The sequence below is a fragment of the Cebidichthys violaceus genome, unplaced genomic scaffold (assembly GCF_023349555.1).
Source record: "Cebidichthys violaceus isolate CVI_PGR_0920_01 unplaced genomic scaffold, fCebVio1.0.p SCAF_87, whole genome shotgun sequence".
Taxonomy (NCBI): Eukaryota; Metazoa; Chordata; class Actinopteri; order Perciformes; family Stichaeidae; genus Cebidichthys; species Cebidichthys violaceus.
Window position 1 is genome coordinate 171157 of NW_027176972.1, and position 20722 is coordinate 191878.

The 20722-nt window shown below is 43.0% G+C and overlaps 2 protein-coding genes across 2 annotated transcripts in view; one reads left to right on the plus strand and one right to left on the minus strand.

The window, feature by feature from the left end:
• Positions 1-920: 920 nt before the first annotated feature.
• LOC137866613 (nicotinamide/nicotinic acid mononucleotide adenylyltransferase 3-like) lies at positions 921-7033 on the minus strand. Its single transcript, XM_068702625.1, has 5 exons — positions 6994-7033; positions 6061-6209; positions 4250-4433; positions 2897-2958; positions 921-1646 (listed from the first exon to the last, which is right to left on the minus strand). The coding sequence occupies exons 2-5, from the start codon at positions 6170-6172 to the stop codon at positions 1240-1242; spliced, it is 765 nt and encodes a 254-aa protein (XP_068558726.1). The 5' UTR covers positions 6173-6209; positions 6994-7033; the 3' UTR covers positions 921-1239.
• A 4132-nt stretch (positions 7034-11165) lies between these two features.
• The window catches only part of clstn2a (calsyntenin 2a), a 119279-nt gene continuing 109722 nt past the window's right edge, over positions 11166-20722 (plus strand). The window contains exon 1 of the mRNA XM_068702632.1: positions 11166-11316. Within this exon, the coding sequence (XP_068558733.1) occupies positions 11244-11316 (73 nt within the window). The 5' untranslated portion in view covers positions 11166-11243. The remainder of the gene's footprint in view (positions 11317-20722) is intronic.

Below are 20722 nucleotides of genomic sequence, written 5' to 3' on the forward strand. Positions count from 1 at the left end.
TCACGTTGTAATTATGATGCAGGGCCATCAACAATCACCCTAAGAGTGGACCACAAAGTGTGGATAATATGCAGAGTACAAAAGCAGAATCACCTGAGCTCAATTAAAAGGATCTGGCGGGAAAAATGAAACGTAGCACAACAGGACTGTCATGTCTTTTGTTTCGCCTAGATAACTCAATTAATTTGATAATCTCTCTTTTGCAGCGAACCCACTGTCTAAATCCGTTACTGACTGGGACACACACACACACACACACACACACACACACACACACACACACACACACACACACACACACACACACACTCAAAGGCTGCTAGTCAGTATCAGTCACAGTGGTGCTTCCAGCCACTGGCCTCAGTGAGAAAACACCTCCTGTAGCTGAGCAACTGTCAGGATTACTTTAAATCCTTTGGTGGAAAAATAAATAAATAAATAGAGGCTCACAGACAGTGTGTGTGTGTGTGTGTGTGTGTGTGTGTGTGTGTGTGTGTGTGTGTGTGGATGATAATGGGGGAAACTGAACAGATCCACAATGGAATGCTGTGGAGAGGCTGCTGCAGAGCAGGGACTCCAACAATGATCTTCACAAGAGAGGATCCACTTTAGATTTCTACAATTCAAAAAACGGGCATGTGTGGCGTTCTGGTAGCCTAGCGATGAGGATGAACACCAACAATCTCCTCACACAAAACACACATGGCGCTAACGTTAAGGCCGATTGTTAAGATTGTTAGATACATATAAAGGTTTCCGTATTCCTCCACCAGCATGTCCCGCCTTTAGACAGCATTTTATACCATTTGGTCAACTCCTGAACGACGACTTGAACTCATTCATTCTAAAAAAATCCTGGTTATGGTTATTATTTCATACATTTAGACAGCTACAAGGAAAAAAAACACCACTCGGAGAAATTCATTTTCAAATATACAGGATATTTATTTCCATTTATCCAACTCTACAATGATGTGAAATGTGCAAAAAACTACAAAAAAGGATGAAAACTTTTAGCAAAATAAATATTCGTCGACACTGTGACACAAAGATGAGACTCAGTATTTGCAACACTCCCAATGCGTAAACTGTATGTTTTCAGGTCGTGCAAACCTCTGTCACACTGCAGTTCAGTGGAGGTGAAGATAACTTCTGGTCTCTGGAGAGAAGCACCGATCTGTGAGTGACTGTTCAGCGCTGTGCTGCAGCAGTCCATCCATCCATCCATCCATCCATCCGTCAGTCATCCAGGCTCTTCACAGCCTGTTTGGCGAGCGGCCTCAGCACCGCGCCCTCGTTGATCCTCTCGCTGTCCCGCGTGTAGAGCTTGTGCCGGTGAATGTATTCTATCACAGAGTCTGGGATCAGGTATTTCACGCTCATATCCCGTCTCAGAGCCCGCCGGACCTCCGTGGCGCTCGTCTCGTTCCTCACCCATTCCCTCACGAGGAAGATGTTCCGACGGTGGCGCGAGAGCGTGTCCGACGCGTGCACGGCCCGCTCGGGCTCGAGCCCCCCACGGCTGACGCAGACGAGGCCGAAGTGCCCGACCGCCTCCTCCACGTGGTCGGCCCGCCACAGGCCGGGGATCTTGAAGGTTTCGAGGAAATCGGCTCCGCACAGAAGCTTCAGCTGGGGACAGGGGCCTGAGGGGAGAGGCGGAGGGAGATAGTGAGCAGGACCGCTGCTTAATCTCAACTAACGAAGCCATCTTTGAATATTAAGAGGAGGGGATGTGTTGATGTGCAGTGAGGGCCCAGAGCTGCAGCTCAACATGATGTAGTTTGAGAATATAAAATGCCCATGATTAATAATTCTAAAAAAAAAATGCCTTATGACAGCAACAACGGGCTTGCCTCAGCTCGGAGCCTTAAATCCTTTCTTCTTAACGTCAAACAGTGTTCGCTCATTAGACCAATCCACTGGCTAATTCACTATCACGCTACAAACAAAAAAAATGGCAAACTCACAACAAAAATATGGAAATGCCTCCTAGAGTGAGAGCTCATATTGTTGAGGAGCAAATGAAACAACTTGAGGCGTTCAGTGGTGTGAACATTTTGAGTCTGGACCAGGCAAAAGAAACTGAAACTGACTTACTAGTTCTGGTGTTTAGAAGGCTCAACATACAATAAAAAATTACATTTTTTGTTGCAAAAATACACATTTTATCCGATTAATTTTTGATAGATCTCCCAGCCGACCGTAGATCTTTATGCAGTGTCGTGTAAAAGCAGAAGGGCCCAAACAAACATCCCCGTAGAGGGTTTGAAAGTCTTCACAGTGTTAAACCCATCCCTAATACTCTTTAACCACATTCACTCAGGACCACGGAGCACAATTAGGCTTTGCACCACCACTTTGCACGTGCTAAGCACAGGCACAACAGCGGGGATTGATGCAAATCCTTAACCCCGACGTTGTTGGAGGGCTTGTCGAAGGCGCGATGAAGTAATATGCTGAAAATGAATCGAGCGCTAAACAATGGAAGAGAGCCAACGGTCACGCAAGTGGACCTGTAAGGCTCTACTTGCTAAAGTTAGCATGTTAACATGTCGATAATAAAAATGTCACGTGTGCATTTTGTGACCCGATGACGGTCTGCTCTGTGACCTCAGTTTAGCATGTTTGCGTGCTAATATTAGCTTTTTAACACTTGACTCAATGTGAGTCTGAGGCTGTGTCATTTAGCAGATCTTAGTACTAGACAACCTTCAACCTGCTGGTGGCGCTACAGAAAAAGTCAGGGGATCAATCAAAGGAATGATTCATCCTCTGGGGACAATGAATGTCTGTGACAAAATGTCATGGAAGTTAATGAAATAAAGTTGTTGAGATAATCGCTTCACTTGGAATCATTTGTGAATGAATGATCCCAGCAGTTAGAGGGTCTTACTGGAGTCGTTGTGAGGTCCTGTGCTCTGCTGGAACTCCTTCAGAATACGTCCAGAATGATACCTGCGACCAAAGATACGAGAGAGAGAGAGAGAGAGAGAGAGAGAGAGAGAGAGAGAGAGAGAGAGAGAGAGAGAGAGAGAGAGAGAGACTTACAATATATCTGTCTTTATATTCTTAATACATTCTTCTGTTGGCACCAGTAGCTAGTTATTGTATTAATTCATTATTTACTCTGTTCATGCATGAGCACGGCCAACATGTTTTTTTTTTGTTTTTTTTTCAATCCAAACATCACGCCAATAAAGCCTCATCAAACTGAACCGGATTAGGAAAAGAGAAATATCGATTAATCACAGAAACTAAGTAAGTAAGTAAAGCTTCTTAAAAAGTGTTCCAGGTCATCTGCATGTGTGTGTGTGTGTGTGTGTGACGCGGCCCCGCTCACAGCCTCTGGATAACAACAGGCTACTTCATACCTTGATCAGCACCCGCGTTGCGCAAATACTCATGAGGGGATTTGTGAGGAATGCAAAGCGGGGGAAGAAGGAGAGTGAATGAAATGGAGGAAGTTCAATGATACAAGTGTAACAAATAAGCCGAGGTCGTGTATAAAACACATGGCATACAGTGCAATGAAGCACATCCTTTTTAGCATTTACGACATTCATTTCCTTGGGCCATCTTTGACAAACACATTTCATATTCCTGCAGAATAAACTGCAGTATGGAGTTACTCCTGGACATAGCTCATTCTAATCACCTCGGCCCGCCTCTCTTCACTCACACTCATAGTCCCATGACAGCCTTTTTGCAACGACACCATTCCCAAATTTAACAGCAGGTAGCCCCTGATTTCACCTCATCAAAAAAAACAACAACAAAAAAAAAAACCCCAGTCCTGACATGGTTCCAGTCTAGTCTGGCTGGCCCCAAGGAGACCAGAACCATGGCAACGCACGGTTGAACAAGCAGTCGAAGTTGGCATTAAGAAGTGCGGGAAAGAGGAGCGGCGAAGGAGGTGAAAACTAGGACATGTCAGCAAAAAGAAGAAAAAAAATATTTGTCTTTTACCCTCATTGAGAAGGAAAAAGGGGACTAAAAGCTGATGAAAACACACAGCAGCTACTGAGTGGGGTATGAACCGGGACAAGGTGTGATCGGTTCTGTCAACGGAAACAAAACGAAGGTGCAGGACACCTTCCGGTATTAAGGTCCCGATACGCGAAAATGTACCCTCAGTGTCAGCCCAAAAGCTAAAAACATGATCTTACATGGAAAACCTTCTTTTTTTTTTTTTTTTCCAAAAGAAGCAATTTTAACTCTAATGTTGCTTCAAACCTTCTTTTTGTACCTCATGGTGACCGCAGTCTCCGTCCAGTCTGGCTGCCGGCTCTCCCATTCGTCAACCGTGACCCAGTTAGAGCTGCGGAGCGCCAGCTTTGCCATAGCAATTCGGTGCTCAGCCAGCACCAGGCCTTGCTTCCCGTAGCCGTCACTCACCGGAGACACGATGCCACCCACCACCTGGTACCGGCCTGAAGGGAGGGGAAGGAGATTAATATAGTTTGGGTTTTTTTTTTTTTTTTTCTGGGTCATGATAGCCGATACAGGAACGGAATACAAATCAGAAGATTAAGTAAATCTCTGAGATACTGATGTTAATGTTATTAGCGCCTCGTCAGATCTCACGTTTGAAGGCAAATTGCTACAATTGATCTTTTTTTTTTTTTTTTTTTTTTTTTTTTTTATAAACGGGGCGATGAAGGCTCTTGATCGCGTCATGGAGTATTTCATTTGACTGTGTGAGCGATTCCAAAGGGTTTAGAAACCGCCTTAAGCAATGAGAGTTAAGCAAATTCAAACTGTAATGAGGGAACGCAGAGGAAAACAGAGCTAATGACAAAAAAAAAAAAAAAAAGAAGAAGTTTAAAACAGATGAATTTGCAACTGTTGCACAAACTCTCTCAGTGCTTTTCTGATGGTCACCCTGAAAACAAGTCAGCTGACGTCTTACAGGCGAGGGCTCAGAGTGTAAGAGCATTATTTAGGTTCCTGCCCACTGAAAACGCTGCACTGTGAACAGAGCTGACTTAGGACCAGTATAATGATGTTGCTGTGTCCGGGGCCACAAACTCCTAATGCAGTGCAGCTTTGGAGGTGAATGGGTCCGGGTTTATAATATATATAACATATATATATATATATATAAATAAAGGGGGACCTGTGTGCTGACATGGTTGTTACATGCTTACATGAAAATAACACAGCTTAGGGCCACAGAAGGGCCAACGCGCTGAAACACAAAGGCCTCTTATTGTCTACTAGAGTTATTACGGTTAATGTGCAACAGAACAGCCGACTGTCACATCAGGGAGACACAAAGCTAAATTAGCATTCATTTAGAGCTTGTTTTATTGGCAATTATTATTCTTATTCTCCTTTTGAACCGACTCCTGAGACAAATATCTGCATCTTTAACCTGTTGGTTGTAACCAGCTGCCTGCTGCTGCTGCTGCTGCTGGTTACAGGGCTGATGAAAGTGAGGACCCAATGAACTTGTGGGCCATAAAAGAAGGACTCATGAGGTCCAGCCGGCTACTTTATTGTATAAAGTTTTGATTCTAGTGAAATAGTTTTAGTTAACAAGTTTCTATGCGCTACGCCGGCCTCAGCTTTACAGCAATGCGAGCGGTGAGGATAGAGAAACGTGTCTGTACTGTCATTTCACCGTTTAAAATGTCCTAGAACACTTTTTTGTATTTTTTTTGCCATCGACTAATTATGCAAACTTATGTCACGTGCCCCAAATCATTTAAAAAAACAAAAAAAACAACATGATGTAATGGAACTTCCAGCAGTAATATATACGGTATATGAACAAGCTGGCATAGGTTACCTTATCGTGAAGGTGTCAATAAATACATTCAAAATAATAAATCATTATGATTCTTAATGAGTCAGGAATAAGTGTGGTTTTAAATACTAACAGCTATTCACAGACTGTGTGGGATAAAACACACAAGAAGCCTCAGTAATTCACTACATGTCTACAACCGGACAGGCAAATTCATTAAGAGACGTAATAATTAAGATCAGTGAATGTTATGGAATCGAGAGATTACAATGCTTTTTTTTTTTGCGGCTGATGTGTCTGGATCTGACCTGTGCTGTGCATGTGGTCTCTGGCCAGCTCAAACAGCCTCATGTGCTGGTTGGTGATGGGATTAAAGGAGCCGCAGGCGAGCAAGACTAGTGGAACACGGCGGCTGGCCATCTTTGGTTTATACCCCCCCCCACTGTCAAGAGAGAACCTTTTGGGGGCAAAAAGAAAAGAGGAATTAACACCGTGGGGAGTCGGGACGATGGGACGTGAAAGGTGAGGAGACCGAAGGAGGCTGGCAGAAACATTCTACAGGATGATGATGATGATGTGCACACAAACCTCCGCTCGCACGTCTACAAGTCATTTTGCAGCGCTGTGACATTTGGCCTCAGTTGCATTCACCCCCCCCCCCCCCCCCCCAAATCAAGCCAATTTGTCATTTGGTGAAAGTTTTTTTAAAATCCCGAAGCAGCTCACGACGTGTGAGACAGGCTAGAAGGGAAATTAGTTGGGATTTAGTTTATTTTTAAACCAGCCTTCCTGGCAAATATCCAGCAATCATTTGATGAATTATTTCACCTTAAATCGTCGACTTTGTAAGTTAACCGGTTGACTTTACTTCACACTGTATAATGCCTTAAAACTAGTTCTTATAGTGATGTCTTCCTGTGTGACAACTAGATATACTATTCGCATCACAAAGCCCCGTCATGTAACCGCCAGATTGTATGTGTGCTGGATTTCCACGTCTATTATTACACCTTTAGTTAACTTAGTATTTAACGTTTCTAACCTTTATAGTCTCGCGCTATGGTGTCACTTTGATGTGACACCGCTAGCATTAATTAGCCTAGCAGACCAAACTACGGGCACAGCGACCACCCCCACATTCAAGTGAATGGATAGCTTACGCTGACAAGTCGCACATCGTAACGGTCACACAACCAAAAGTCACAACGGTTAAAGGTAGGAATGAGAAATGGTAGCTTTACCTTCGTTTCACATTGCTGTTAGGTAAGTGTGTCACACTGTTTCCACTCCCCCCCCCCTCCTTGTTCTGAGAGGCTGTTGCTCGATAGTTCCGCAGAGAAAAAAAATAAAAAAATCGACTGAAGTGCGACCCCTGGTGGAAGAAGGGTGTTCTGAGCAAAGTGACGGAGCTCTCCGTGGTGCTGAAAATACACTGTACACGTCTTTTACACGCTGTGAATACCCCGACATTGTTGACACGCATTAGCTATTTATTTGCGACCTGCATTATATCGTTGTACAGAACTTCAATACGTTCTTGTGTCTCCGTCTTCTCATAAGAAACCTTATGTAATCATATAAGCTGACCTTTACAGCAGTGCAACATCAAACAGCTGTATGTGCTCCTGGTAACCTTTCCCTCCATTGTCGCTAACTGCTTGTCAGATGGAAAGGAGCAGCTTTGTTGAACACTAATTGACTGTCTGACAATGGTTGCACGGCAATTGGCTTTCCCAATAACTCTTCTTTGTCACAGAGGGACATGGATAACGTTGAACGAATGTGACGGTTCAAGTAAGTGCTATTTCATTTCACAGACCATTGGTATACTTCACTAGAAAATACAGTAAACTGCCCAGTGAATACAGTTATGGCTGCAAGAATTGCACACGTGTGCACACCGGTTATGCAGCATAGCATTAATTTATTCCTTAAGACTTTAAGTTGCAAAAAAAATAATGTATGCCTCGTTTTGTCTATGTGAAGTCAAATACTGTCATATTTCTTGGGCTAAAACTTGTTATTGATTTTACTGCTCAGTCTGTATCAGTTCAAATCCACAACTACCTTCATACCACCAGAGAGGAGTTGGTCTCACCCAATAATATGTGATGTCGCACCAGAGTTAGTGCAGATAGACAGGAGAAGAGCGCCTAGATCAGGGGTCACTAATAGGCGGACCGCGGTCCGGATCCAGAACCCAGACGCCGTTGTATCCGGACCCTGGACCTAAAACCGATAGATAATTGAGAATTATTACATTTTGACGGAGCGCCTATATTTTAACCGGCGCAGCTTTTCTAGCCTTTACGGCACTCGGTCAGTGGGCCAGGAAACAAACCGACCAATTACATGCGTTGTACATCACATCACATGATGCAGCTCAGTCAATCAAATATGGGTATTCTGACACGTTTCCTGACTCGAGTGAGTAATTTACACACACGGGGCTGAGACGAGGAAAGAGAACGAAGGGCAGAAGAATAAATACGTGAGTCAGAGAAGTTGATTCACATGAAGTTCTCCAAAGAGAGAGAAGTGGTCAGAGAGACCAGAGAGACCAGAGAGACCAGAGTCTTTAACCTAAGAATGAACAGACTCTTATAGGTTCATTCTTCCCACGGACAGTTTAAACCCAGTATGTCTCATATGTTCAGAGACCGTGACGATTATTAAGAGCTTTAATTTTGAAATGCTACATCAGAATGTCCTGGTTCTTTCTGAGTGAAACCTTGAGGTGATCTGCTATCAACCTGAAGTGAAATCATTTCGTAACTATGCACCGTTTCCTCTAAAATCTAATCTGAAATTAGACAAATTGTCTCATGAATGTGATTTGAAGTTAGCTCATGCATGCGATTTTGAAGGGCTTTTATTTTGAAATGCTACATCAGAATGTCCTGGTTCTCTCTGAGTGACACCTTGAGGTGGTCTGCTACCAACCTGAGGGGAAAAGATTTTGTAACTATGCACCATTTCCTCTTAAGATGCAATTATTTTTTTGTACTTTATTTATTTTATTTAACAGTTGTTGACTACACAGAGACGTTACTACTACTAGACTTCTTGAATATATATATATATATATATATATATATATATATATATATATATATATATATATATATATTTGGCACTAAATAGCGCAAGTTAGATATTATTGTAATGTTCCGGACCTTTGCACGAGAAGATTTTCTCAATCTGGACCTTTTTGAATTTTTTGGCAAAATTAAAGTTCTTAGGAGTGAGTATTAATCATCTATTTTGTAATTAACAATTTAGCAGATATAACCTGTTGAGTAACTCATTAGTCGGAATCGGTTTTTTTTTGGACTTGCTCGGGAATACGGATGCTGGAAAAAGTGGAAAGTCAAAAAGGCGGAGAGAGCCTAGACACCTGTGTGAAATGTTGAGCGTAAGATGTGTACTTCTGTCAAAAGCAGAACAAGCAGTGATGCCCCGGTGAATATCTCCTTCTGTCACCTGTCCTGAATGATGGCTGAGCTGATGGCTTCGGCAGAAGGACAATCTTTTCTTCCGTCACTGCTCTGCTGCAACTTAGCTGACACTACCCATGGAAACAGCCAATGTGTGTGTGTGTGTGTGTGTGTGTGTGTGTGTGTGTATGTGTGTGTGTGTATGTGTGTTAGGGATTGTGTGCGCATGTTAATGTGGTCCTGCATGTGTTTGTCTGCATGTGTGTGTGTGTGTGTATTTGTCTGTTCTGTCTTTGTTATCCTCTTAACTCACTTGAGGTCTGCCCTCTCTCTCTCCCTCTCTTTCTCTCTCTCTCTCTCTCTCTCTCTCTCTCCCTCTCTTTCTCTCTCTCTCTCTCTCTCTCTCTCTCTCTCTCTCTCTCTCTCTCTCTCTCTCTCCCTCCCTCTCTCTCTCTCTCTCTCTCTCTAATCCCCAGATCACACACCCACACCCAACACACACACACACACTAAGAAGCATGGGAAAATAATTGAAGAACATACGGCCGTTACAGAGAACCAGTGAATCTGCCACAGGGGGGAAAACTGAAAGACTCAAATCTGCGGTGGGGAGTATAGCTGCGCTGTTCAGGCTCTTGTTAGGAGGATACAGCTGGAAAACATCACAGCAGCAGCTGCTTCAGTTGAATATGAAAGGAGTGTCGCCGTAAGAAAATAAAGATATAAATACACAGTTCATCTTCTTAACTTACACGGGACATTAATGGAGGATGTGAGTCAAGGATGCATATTAGTTGCTGAGTAATCTTAATACCAAAATTGCCAGCAAGTGGACATCAGCAGACATCAGCGTTGCTCTTCCACAAAACACACAAGTCATTTGATCATTTTTGTAATGTAAAGAATATGAATTGGTCGATATTATCCAGGAGCTTTTTTTTCTAGGAGCTGCTTTGACCCTGAAGTCAAATTAAACACAATAGTTATCCATGCTCCCCTCTAATCTTTGCCTTTTTTCTTCTCCTGTGAATTATGGGTAATTTAACTTCTTCAGACAGTAGTGGACATTGCTTTCATTTTAAGGGACTGCAAGCCAGAAAGGTTGGGAAAACACTGATTTGGAAGCCGTTTCCTGTGTTGAAAAGCGCGACTCACAGGAGGATTCTTTGTTTTCCTGTGTGATCCTCCAGCTCCTATAAGAAAATCACCCTTTTTGCTTTATGTTCTGGGATTGTGGTAAGCGTCTGGTGTCCTTGCCACAGCTTAGGGTTTATTGAATCGATTGAATAACTGCAGCTGTATTCTTTCAGAGGAATGCAATCACTGACGGCAGATTTCTCGGTTGCAGCAGCAGCAGCAGCAGCAGCAGCAGCAGCAGCAGCAGCAGCAGCAGCAGCAGCGCCTCGCTTTGCGTGTCGGAACCGATCCCTTCGTCTCCTAACACCAAACTACCAGCACACTCACACTCACCTCAGGACAGACCCCCCTCCTCTCTATAACTAGCCCCTTCTGTCTCATTAACAGCCATGTCAAGCTCGCCAAACAAAGCCAGAAAGGACTTCAAAAATAGTCTTCAAAATAAATGTGTACAATTTGTCACACTTGGGGAGGGGGGGGGGGGGGACCTTTTATTTAGAGCCCCCATAATCACTAGAGTGTGAAAATACATTTGAGGAAAATTCAATTTTCCCTGCTTATGAACATAGTCTTATTTGTGATATTTGATTTGACATTATTCAAGATCAACAGTCGATTGTGTTTTATTTTGAATACTAAAAAAAAACCGGAACCTTTTGTTTCATTGACGCCGTTTGAACACCAGGGCTTCTCTCTCTCTCTCTCTCTCTCTCTCTCTCTCTCTCTCTCTCTCTCTCTCTCTCTCTCTCTCTCTCTCTCTTTTGCTCACAGCGCCCAGTGACTGTCTCTCTACCTTTCCACGATCCCTCCCGCGACCGACCGGTTGAAAGCATCCTCTGCGCGCGCGCTCGGGAGGTGATCCAGGATCTCTGAAGAGGAGAGGACGGAGAGACGTCAGCCGCACCGCGCGACACAACATGCAGACACTCGGGGTCCCTTTTGTGCTGTTTTGGCTCATTTTGGGCCACTCCTGCGCTCTCGGCGGAAAAGGTAGGACCATGAGAAAGAATTAAAAAAAAAAAAAATCATAATTTTTGCCTTCGAAATGTTTCACCGCTGTTTCGCGTTTGAGTTGCACAAGTAACGTTGTAGGCAAAGGGAAGCACCGAGCGTCCGTCCTGCAACTTCGTCACCATCTACGTATTGCGATTTGTCTTTTCTCTAATAACTTCTGCTGAATATTCTGTCACTTAATGCATTTTTTTTTTCTTGGCAACTATTGACTAGTTACTCAAAGTTGACGTAATGGCAGACAGGGCAATGCACGGGACAGGTGTTATGGTGGGAAGTTGCAGCCTATATATTGCAACGCAACTGCAGATGGTGGGGTGTGTGTGGGTGTGTGTGTGTGTGTGTGTGTGTGTGTGTGTGTGCGTGTGTGTGCGTGTGCCCAGTAGTAGGCAATAGTGAACATCACCCATTATAATTTCTTATAACCCAATATAACGGCTTGTTTCATCCTAGATATATTCAATGTATACATTATCGTTACATAAGACAACGAAACGTAGAACATACTCATAAATCAGAAACCTATAGGGAATGGTATGTATTTTAGATTAAAAAAAATAAAAAACGATTCAGCTCTGCTGGTAAACATAATTCTTAACATACTATAAGAATTCCTATATTAGCACATTTTATGTAACCCTTTTGAGGTCGCTGGGAAACTCTTCTTCTCATAACATTGTGTGTCTTGGAGGCAACCTTACATGCCCCGGTCGCTCTTAAAAATGATTAACACCATAAACACGACATTTATTGAGTATATCAGCAGTCATGATTGGCCGGTTAGCAGATGATTTCTCTCTATGATAATCGATTAGTACTGAGGGAGGGCATGCACGGTCAGGGCGGTGCATTCAGCTACATTCTTACCCTGAGATATTCTCTCTCTCTCTCTCTCTCTCTCTCCCTCCCTCCCTCCCTCTCTTTCTCTCTCTCTTGAAGGGCAGCGCGGCGGTTACAGTGGTATTAATTGGGTCTCTGGGGGTGAGAACGCTGGGCTGTCTGTGCTCAAACATTATCATTATTTTCCTTGTTTATAAAAAAAAAAAAGACCTCCATATGGCCCGCGAGCCGGAGGGGAAGGGCTAACTAGGTTTAGCTTAAGTTTAGAGAAGAGCCAGTTAGCAGTAGAGACACTCATTTAATAAAAGGTGAAAGTAGATGGTACACACACACACACACACACACACACACACACACACACACACACACACACACACACACACACACACACACACACACAGTTCAGTACATAACCTGGTCTGGAGTCCAAACGTTTTATAAAACGACTTTATAATCATTGTAATTTTCTAAGATTTGATAAGCCTTTGTCTTCTTAAATTAAGCCATCTCCTTTTAACATTTGATCATATATATATATATATATATATATATATATATATATATATATATATATATATATATATATATATATTACGCTGCCTGGATGTTTGCTTGCTGAATAAGAGAGACACAATAGAGTGAGTTTTTTTTTTCCCCATTTGTGTAGATTTTGCATTTAGTCAGCAGAATACAGTACTGTATATACATGAGACAAAGGCTTGCTGCTGAAAACCTTTACATAAGAAGTGTGAGGAAATAGACCAGAGCATTGAATACCAGATGACACAGACTGAGAGGATTTGAGGGGTGCTGAGAGAGAAAGAAAGGGAGAGAAGAGAAGGAAAAAAAAAAAATCGAAAACAAGATCAGATTTATGGGTGTCTTTTCAACAGAGCCGTCTAGCTGCATTATCCTCGCCCGGAACATAAATCGTGAAAGCGCTGTGGAACGTGGAAGCATTACTCAGGTTTTCCTCTTCAATGCAATGACTGGTGAAACAATGCCTGAAACAATGTGGAAACTGCTCTGCTCAGCCTGTCGCCCTTTCCCTCTTTACTGTCATTCGCTCCCTTTTTCTATTTTCTTCCTTTCCTCAGCCGTATCATCGTGTTTTACTCCCCGTCTCTCTCTCTCTCTCTGACTCTCTCCCTGTTTGTTTGTCTGTTTCGTCATTCTCCTTCTCACTACTTTTTCCAAGCTTTGAGCAACCGTCCTTCTGATATCCAGAGCCGCTGCTCTTTCTCTCTCTCTCTCTCTCTCTCTCTCTCTCTCTCTCTCTCTCTCTCTCTCTCTCTCTCTCTCTCTCTCTCTCTCCCCACCGCCCTCGGATTCAATTCCAAAGTTTTATGAGCTTAAGTGAGTTGTGTAAATGGTGAGGCTTCTTGTTTGTCTTCTCATCTTGGAGAGCGTCACATCCTCGCTCTATCCCGAGTGCCTCTGCTCCTCAGACCCATTTGTATTCTCTCCCCTTTCCTAGCCTGTCCAGATCTTCTCTTTCTTTTACTCCCGTTGTACCTTTCCTCAACCTTTCCCCACCTCCAGACCTCCTCTCTCTCCTTTCACTATGTGTGCATGAGTTGTGTTGAAACACACTCAGTGCCCTTGTGCTTTGTACTGGTATTTATAAGTGTGTGGAGGAATGTCAGGTCTGTGTGCTGCTGGAAGTATATGCAAATGAGGGCGGATATGCAAATGAGTGTCCTAATTTGGATGTTAATTACTCAGCACGGCTAATTATAATATGTCTGATGAGGCGTAAGGTGGAGGAGAGGAGCGAAATTGAAGGGCTGCCATAGGATGATGTATGTGTGGCGATGAGAGGGAATGAGTGGGTTTGTTGTGTTTATGGGAGGGCGGGAGGGAGAGAGGGAGAGAGAGGGAGGGAGAGAGAGAGGTTTTTGTGTGTGTGGGGTTGCCAGTATCACACCAGCTGGTCCAATGGCCCCGGTGGGGCTTTCTGGTCAGCACTGCTCCATATGTGGTGGATAAACATTGCATGCAGGGCTGACTTCTGAAAGACACACACACACACACACACACACACACACACACACACACACACACACACATTCACGCGCTCGGACACTCCCGTACTTTTAAAACTATGTGAGTGAACACTTTCTTTTTTTTTTTTTTCTTAATAAAGACGGACATATTTTCCCCTTCGCCAGGTGGCAGCTTGTCATTAAATGACTGAAGTGGTGCTTTAGAGGAGAGAGAGAGAGAGAGAGAGAGAGAGAGAGAGAGAGAGAGAAAAGGAGAGTCATGCTGTGCATGTGGAGTTAGAAACGGAGAGAATGGGACAGAAAGCATGAGACAGATATAGATGCCTGGGCCTTATGGACCATATGGCTAACTGTTCTGAAGACAAAGCCACATGAGATGTCTCAAGCTCTTTTATCTCAACAGATATCACTTCATATGACATGGTTGCTCACCACCCACAGTGTTCTCTGACAATGCTACGTTGCGAACAAACAGATCCGAGTTGAAATTGGCAGGATGAGAGCTAGTTCACGCTAATGGGGGTTGAAAACGGTAACGAGGGAATGTATAATGAAGTACATAGTTATTGTTTTACTTTCGTTTAGTTTTTTTATGGCGGTATCGAATTGTTATGGAGAATCGTGGAGTTTCGCTGTTGTCGGTGTCGACTGCTAAAGTTCCGGTTTCGTGACTCTGACATTGATTCGCTCAGCCCCTCCTCGGCCCACAATGTACCACATTACACTACATTACATTACATTACATCACAGTCGTTTAGCAGACGCTTTTATCCAAAGCGACTTACAATAAGTGCATCAACATTGGTAATCAAAAGAACTACTAGTCACCAGAAGTCATAAGTACATTTCCTTTTCCAAACAAGCATCTAAGAGCATGAAGCAGAGCATAACTCAGAGCCAAAGTACAGAAACAAGAAGAACAGTTAGTGCTATAAGTAATACGAATACAATAAGTGCAACAAGCTAGAATATGAAAACAATAAGCGCTGAGTGGAAGGCTCAGGGTATCACTTCCTGAAGAGGTGGGTCTTCAGCCAGAAAGAGGCTCTAGTCATGTGCTGGATGAGCAACATGTCCACAGTTCAGTAGGACAATATTAGAAATGGAATGAATACGTATTTACTGGACCAAGCTGGACTGGTCTGTTGTTAGTCTGGGAATCCAGTCGCTGCCAGTCCTTGGGGTAAAGACGGTCTTAGACGTGTTTCGTTATTCGCTTGTGTTTATTTGTCGCATGCCAGTTGTCGTCCATGTTTGTTTTGGTTGAAGAACGCACAGCGGTTGACATCTTTTTTTTGTTGTCGTCTGGTGTATGTTACTCCGTCGTAAAGGTTTGTGCCGCTTCCTGACCGAACAGTCCGAATGAGTTAAGCCATGTTTAAAGAACAGGTAGCCTAATGCTATTTGTTTCTCCGACGAAAAAGGCTTCATATTTACAAAAAATATTCTTAGCCTTGGGTCTGACATGAAACAAGTTATGGCTAAATGGAGATTCTGACGATAAATCAGTGGCCTTCACTTAGTGCGTTTGTCCGAAGTGTAATCTTATTAGTTTCCCCATCTTGTCTTAAAAAAAATCTCTCTTTTTTTCCTAAAACTAAATCAAATCAGGCCAAATGATTCGTTTTCGTCTCGCCAGCGTTTTGCTCTCGCTGACTTCACGCAAACACGTTGAAGAACAACCTCAGTGTCGCCAGCGAGAGCGGGAAACAAGGAGGAGGCTGAGTACCCTTGAACCTCCATGCAGTTCGTAGAATCTTTTTATTCCTGCGAGGTATTTCTTTTTTTTCCCCCGTCTTCAGATAAGCATTCAAATGTTGTTTTTTTGTTTTTTTTTTACCACGGCTCGTCCTCGGTCGTACTTTGGCTGAATAGAGCGATGTTCTGCAGCCACTCGGAGTGAGCGCTGTGCCTCTGCTGGTGTCATTGAAGCGGTATCTACGGTCTCTATGTACACAGGCCCAGCGACCTTTTCTTATGAAACAATAAGCCGGGGTCTGGTGCGACTCACGATAAAGCTTGAAGTTATGAAGACACGCGCCGCTGCACTCTGTTTTTAATTATAATCCCAATGCAAACTTATTAGCCTGCTGCGTATTTGTACACCTAATAAAATGTGTTAACACTGTAGCGTGTGTTCAATCCCGGCCAAATATATGAAACACACGCACGCGCACACGCACACACGCACACACTCACTCACACACACACCGATTGAGTCATCTCCGTCTCCCTTTCAAGTTGTCCTGTGTGGGTCTCTTGTATGCGGTCCACAGCCTCACATACCGCTTTGAAATGGCTTCATATTTCCGTTATTGCTTCTGATTTCCCTCAACTAGCAGTCATGAAAGAGCCGATGTATTTTTCCGTGGCGAGGTATGATTCCGGAGATGTTTAACGTCCACGGGTTTTTTGCGTGAATATCGGAGAGGCGGGCCTACAAAGTGGAACTACGCAGCGTAACATCACAAGGTCCCGCAGCAAAGTCACGCCAAAGGGAATTCTTTTAAGTTTCCGAATACTTTTGCCTACAAGGCAACTCAGTGTGTGACTGAAAAAACAAATCACAACAAACGGATATCTAGAGAGGAGAGCGAGCATACCTGTGTGTGTGTGTGTGTGTGTGTGACTGTGACAGACAAGAGAGAGAGAGAGAGAGAGAGAGAGTGTGTGAGGTTTTGCTCACACCTTCAGTCACGTCCGCATACACACACACACACACACACACACACACACACACACACACACACACACACACACACACACACACACAGACTTCTGCACCTGGCGTACCTAAAGCTGCAATTTATGCTCCGGAAGACAGGAATCGCAGCAGGGAGGGGGGAAAATGAAAGTATGTCCTCAAGAAGCAAAGAAGGTTTTAATTTTCACGAGTCGTCAGTGAAGAAGTGTTATCTCTGTCTTTCTGTCTCTCTACCAGCCCAACCTTTCTCTGTCTGTGTCAGCGACTCTACCTCTCTTATTCTCCTCAGCACATTAGAGGTGAGGGTTTTGGATTTGTGTGTCTCAGATCTACTGTCATATTTTCATCTTCTCCTTCTTCTTTTTTTTTTGGCTAAAGTCTCTCGCCTCTCTTCTCGCTACAGAGCGCATGTCCTCACCTCTGCCATTGCTCTTCGTGTCTCCCTTTTGTTTTTGTCCCTCGTCGCTTTTGATAAATCATTTAGAGGATGTAGTTATGGAGTGTAACTGTGTTTTGAGGTGACATTGCTACGTCCACCCCCCATCTGTGTTTGTGTGTGTGTGTGTGTGTGTGTGTGTGTGTGTGTGTGTGTATCACATTTGTGTATCGTGTCTCTTTGTGTGTTTTTATAATTTGATTGTTTTTGCAAAATCCATTCTAGCAACTTATCACTACCTGCAGACACCTGCCGATTAGACGCTTCATGCCTCTTGGGCGTAGATTACATTTATAATGAGGTGTTATGTTGCATGAAAAGTCAAAAAAAAAAAAAAAAAAGTGTTACAGGCAAATTAGAAGCAGGTTAGTTTGAACCTTATAATTTGAACTTTATATATCTTCTCCATCTTCTCGTCAAAGGAATCTCTTTCTTTGAAATAGCAAAAGAGTTTATTTTTATTTATTAAAATCTTGTCAGGCGTGAAAAAACATGTGCTTGACATATTTAATGAATCCACACTGAAGTGCGAAAAAGTTGCTAAGTTGTGAGATAAATAATCGCACACCGTAATGAGGAATAGTACTTCTTTTCAAATGTTCTTGTGTTCTTGTGCGGAGCTGTTTGTTGTTTAATTAAAACTTCCCAGGGGGAGGAAGAGAAACTGGTTTATTCTTCCGTTCTGGGTCCTTTTGGAAAAAAATAAAAAAAGAAGTGTATTTACCGTCAAAATATGCTTTCTTCTTCTTTCTTCTTTTTTTTTTTTTTTTTTTTTTTTTGCGGTCACCCAGTCCACGCTCTTCAGCTTTCATTGTGTACAGCGCAGGAAGGGAAGTTATGAAAATCAATGTGTTAAATATAAAAGGAGTCAGGGACATAAAATGGTGCTTTCTAGAGTTTTTCCTTGTGGCTGTTGCAGAAGTTAGAAAACACATTTCACACAGTATGAACACCGTAATGTCCTGAAACAAGTGTCACCATATATTAAGTGCGTACTTATATTAGACCGCCAGAATCCTGCTTATTGATCTACTTAGTACTAAGTAGATCAAAACCTGCTTTAGTTTAGCACATGCACAGATATTGACTTTCTGTGTCACACGCTCCTGTAACAGGAAGTGCTCTCCAAGGACTTAATGACCCTTTATCTTGTGTTAACCACAGTGTATTTATAATGTCAAAGTATTATTTTGTGTGTCCACATGAAAGATGAAGTGTGGGGCAAAGGGCTTATGAGGCCGTTTACACTGTATCACCGTGAAACCAGTAGCGGGATTGCGAGTCACCAACTGCATTTTCCTCCTGATTCATAAATACACAATGTGTCAAAACAGAACCTCAATTTCCGATTTGTAATGTACTCACCAGCTTTGCCTTTGTTCTTCCCATTAGTAGTTTGATGTATAGTCTGTTGTTCCCTCGGAGTCATTTGATCCTCCTCCTCTGTGCGCTCTTCCTGTTCCATGTACTCATCTGACCTTTGAACCCGACTGCTGAGCGCTCGTACACAACCTCTGCTTTCAAACCCCCTCTCTCTCTCTGTCTCTCTCTCTCTCTGTCTGTCTCTCTCTCTGTCTGTCTCTGTCTCTCTCTCTCTGTCTCTCTCTCTGTCTCTCTGTCTGTCTCTCTCTCTCTCTCTCTCTCTCTCTCTCTCTGTCTCTCTCTGTCTGTCTCTTTGTCTCTCTGTCTGTCTCTCTGTGTCTCTTTTTGCCTCTCTCTCTCTCTCTCTCTCTCTCTGTCTCTATGTCTCTGTCTCTGTCTGTCTGTCTGTCTCTCTCTCTCTCTGTCTCTCTCTCTCTGTCTCTCTGTCTCTGTCTCTGTCTCTCTGTCTCTCCGTCTCTCTCTCTGTCTCTGTCTCTCTCTGTCTCTGTCTCTGTCTCTCTCTCTCTCTCTGTCTCTCTCTCTTTCTCTCTCTCTCTCTCTCTCTCTCTCTCTGTCTCACTCTCTCTCTCTGTCTCTGTCTCTCTCTCTGTCTCTCTGTCTCTCTCTCTCTCTCTCTCCCCTCTCCCACAACCATTGTGGTCAGTGTAGCAACAATTCCCATCAAGTCCATGTCACAACAGATGAGTTTTAAATTTGTACTTACTTCTGGTGTAATGAAATGCTGTGTTTATTTTATCCACGCTCCACAGATTTCACTATTACAACTCTGTTCGCTGTCAGCAAGAAATCCTATTAATCTTTCTGCAATTTCAGCATTGTCTTTGCACACTCTGATGATGGCGCTTACTCAGGTTTTTCAAGCTCATTATTGTTAATCGATTGATATTCGTCATCGCATCCTTTTTATCAGCCGATGCTCGTCTGGACCTTCTGTGTGCATTCCAATGTTCTCTCTCTCTTTCTGAGGACTTGTTGTTGCCTCCAGCATATGTTTGTGTTCTTCGTTGTGTGCTCATACGTAGTCATACTCTCCTATGATAGCGAGTCATACTCACTATCAATTCTTTTTTTCTGAATTTCTTTTCTGTTTTTGCATTTGTTTTCTTTTGGGCTTTTGGTTTCTGTTGAGGGTGGATGTTGTTGAGGTAATATCTTAGTTATCGACGATATATATATATATATATATATTTGTTATCCTTTACCTCAAATCTCTTATTGTCAACATTTAGAAGAGCACAAACTTCCACAGGAAAAAAAAAATGTTTAAATGCCTTCAAGCATATATGTTTAATAAATGAGAACTTTTACTGCACTTTTAGACATTTGAGAGAGAGAGAGAGACACACACACACACACACACACACACACACACACACACACACACACACACACACACACACACACACACACACTAGAGGCTGTTGTGTAACATGTCTTGCCTCTTTTGCTCCAGGAATGCTGGCATGCTTTCTAAAATCACACACTGTGGCAGCATTATGCTGCAGTTGTTTGGTTTCAGTGTAAAAAAAAAAAAGGCAAAGGCGGCGGAACAGAGGATCTTCATTTATTGTTTTTATGGTGTGAAAGAGGCGACTGACAGAGTGACGGCTAACCCTAATGAACGGGTTGAATGCTGTTTTATATATATATGTATATGTATATATGTGTGTGTGTGTGTGTGTGTGTGTGTGTGTGTGTCTGGTGTCTTTATCCTCACTGCGCTGCCTTTCTATAAGCTATGATTATCTGGTTAAATGGTGATTCCGATGATCATGACCATGCTGAATATCACAGCCGACAATCAGCCGTTCCTTGAAATACATTGCATCAGTTTCTGTATGGTTTTATCAAATGAAAAGGTTAAACCAGGACAATCAATCAAAGCTCTTCTGCCTCCTCTCTCCCCATCTGTCTCTCTCTCTCTCTCTCTCTCTTTCCAACACAATCTGTCTTTTTTTGCGAGACAGCTAAACAACGTGTGCGTTTAAATAAACTTGTTTCTCGAAAAAAGGCAGT

Coding starts and splice junctions, on each gene's coding strand:
- LOC137866613 (XM_068702625.1), bottom strand. CDS start 6,172: ATGGCCAGCCGCCGTGTTCCACTAGTCTTGCTCGCCTGCGGCTCCTTT. Junction 4,434..6,060: donor AGACCACATGCACAGCACAG/GTCAGATCCAGA, acceptor CCCTCCCTTCAG/GCCGGTACCAGGTGGTGGGT. Junction 1,647..2,896: donor AGGACCTCACAACGACTCCA/GTAAGACCCTCT, acceptor CTCTCCCCTCAG/GCCCCTGTCCCCAGCTGAAG.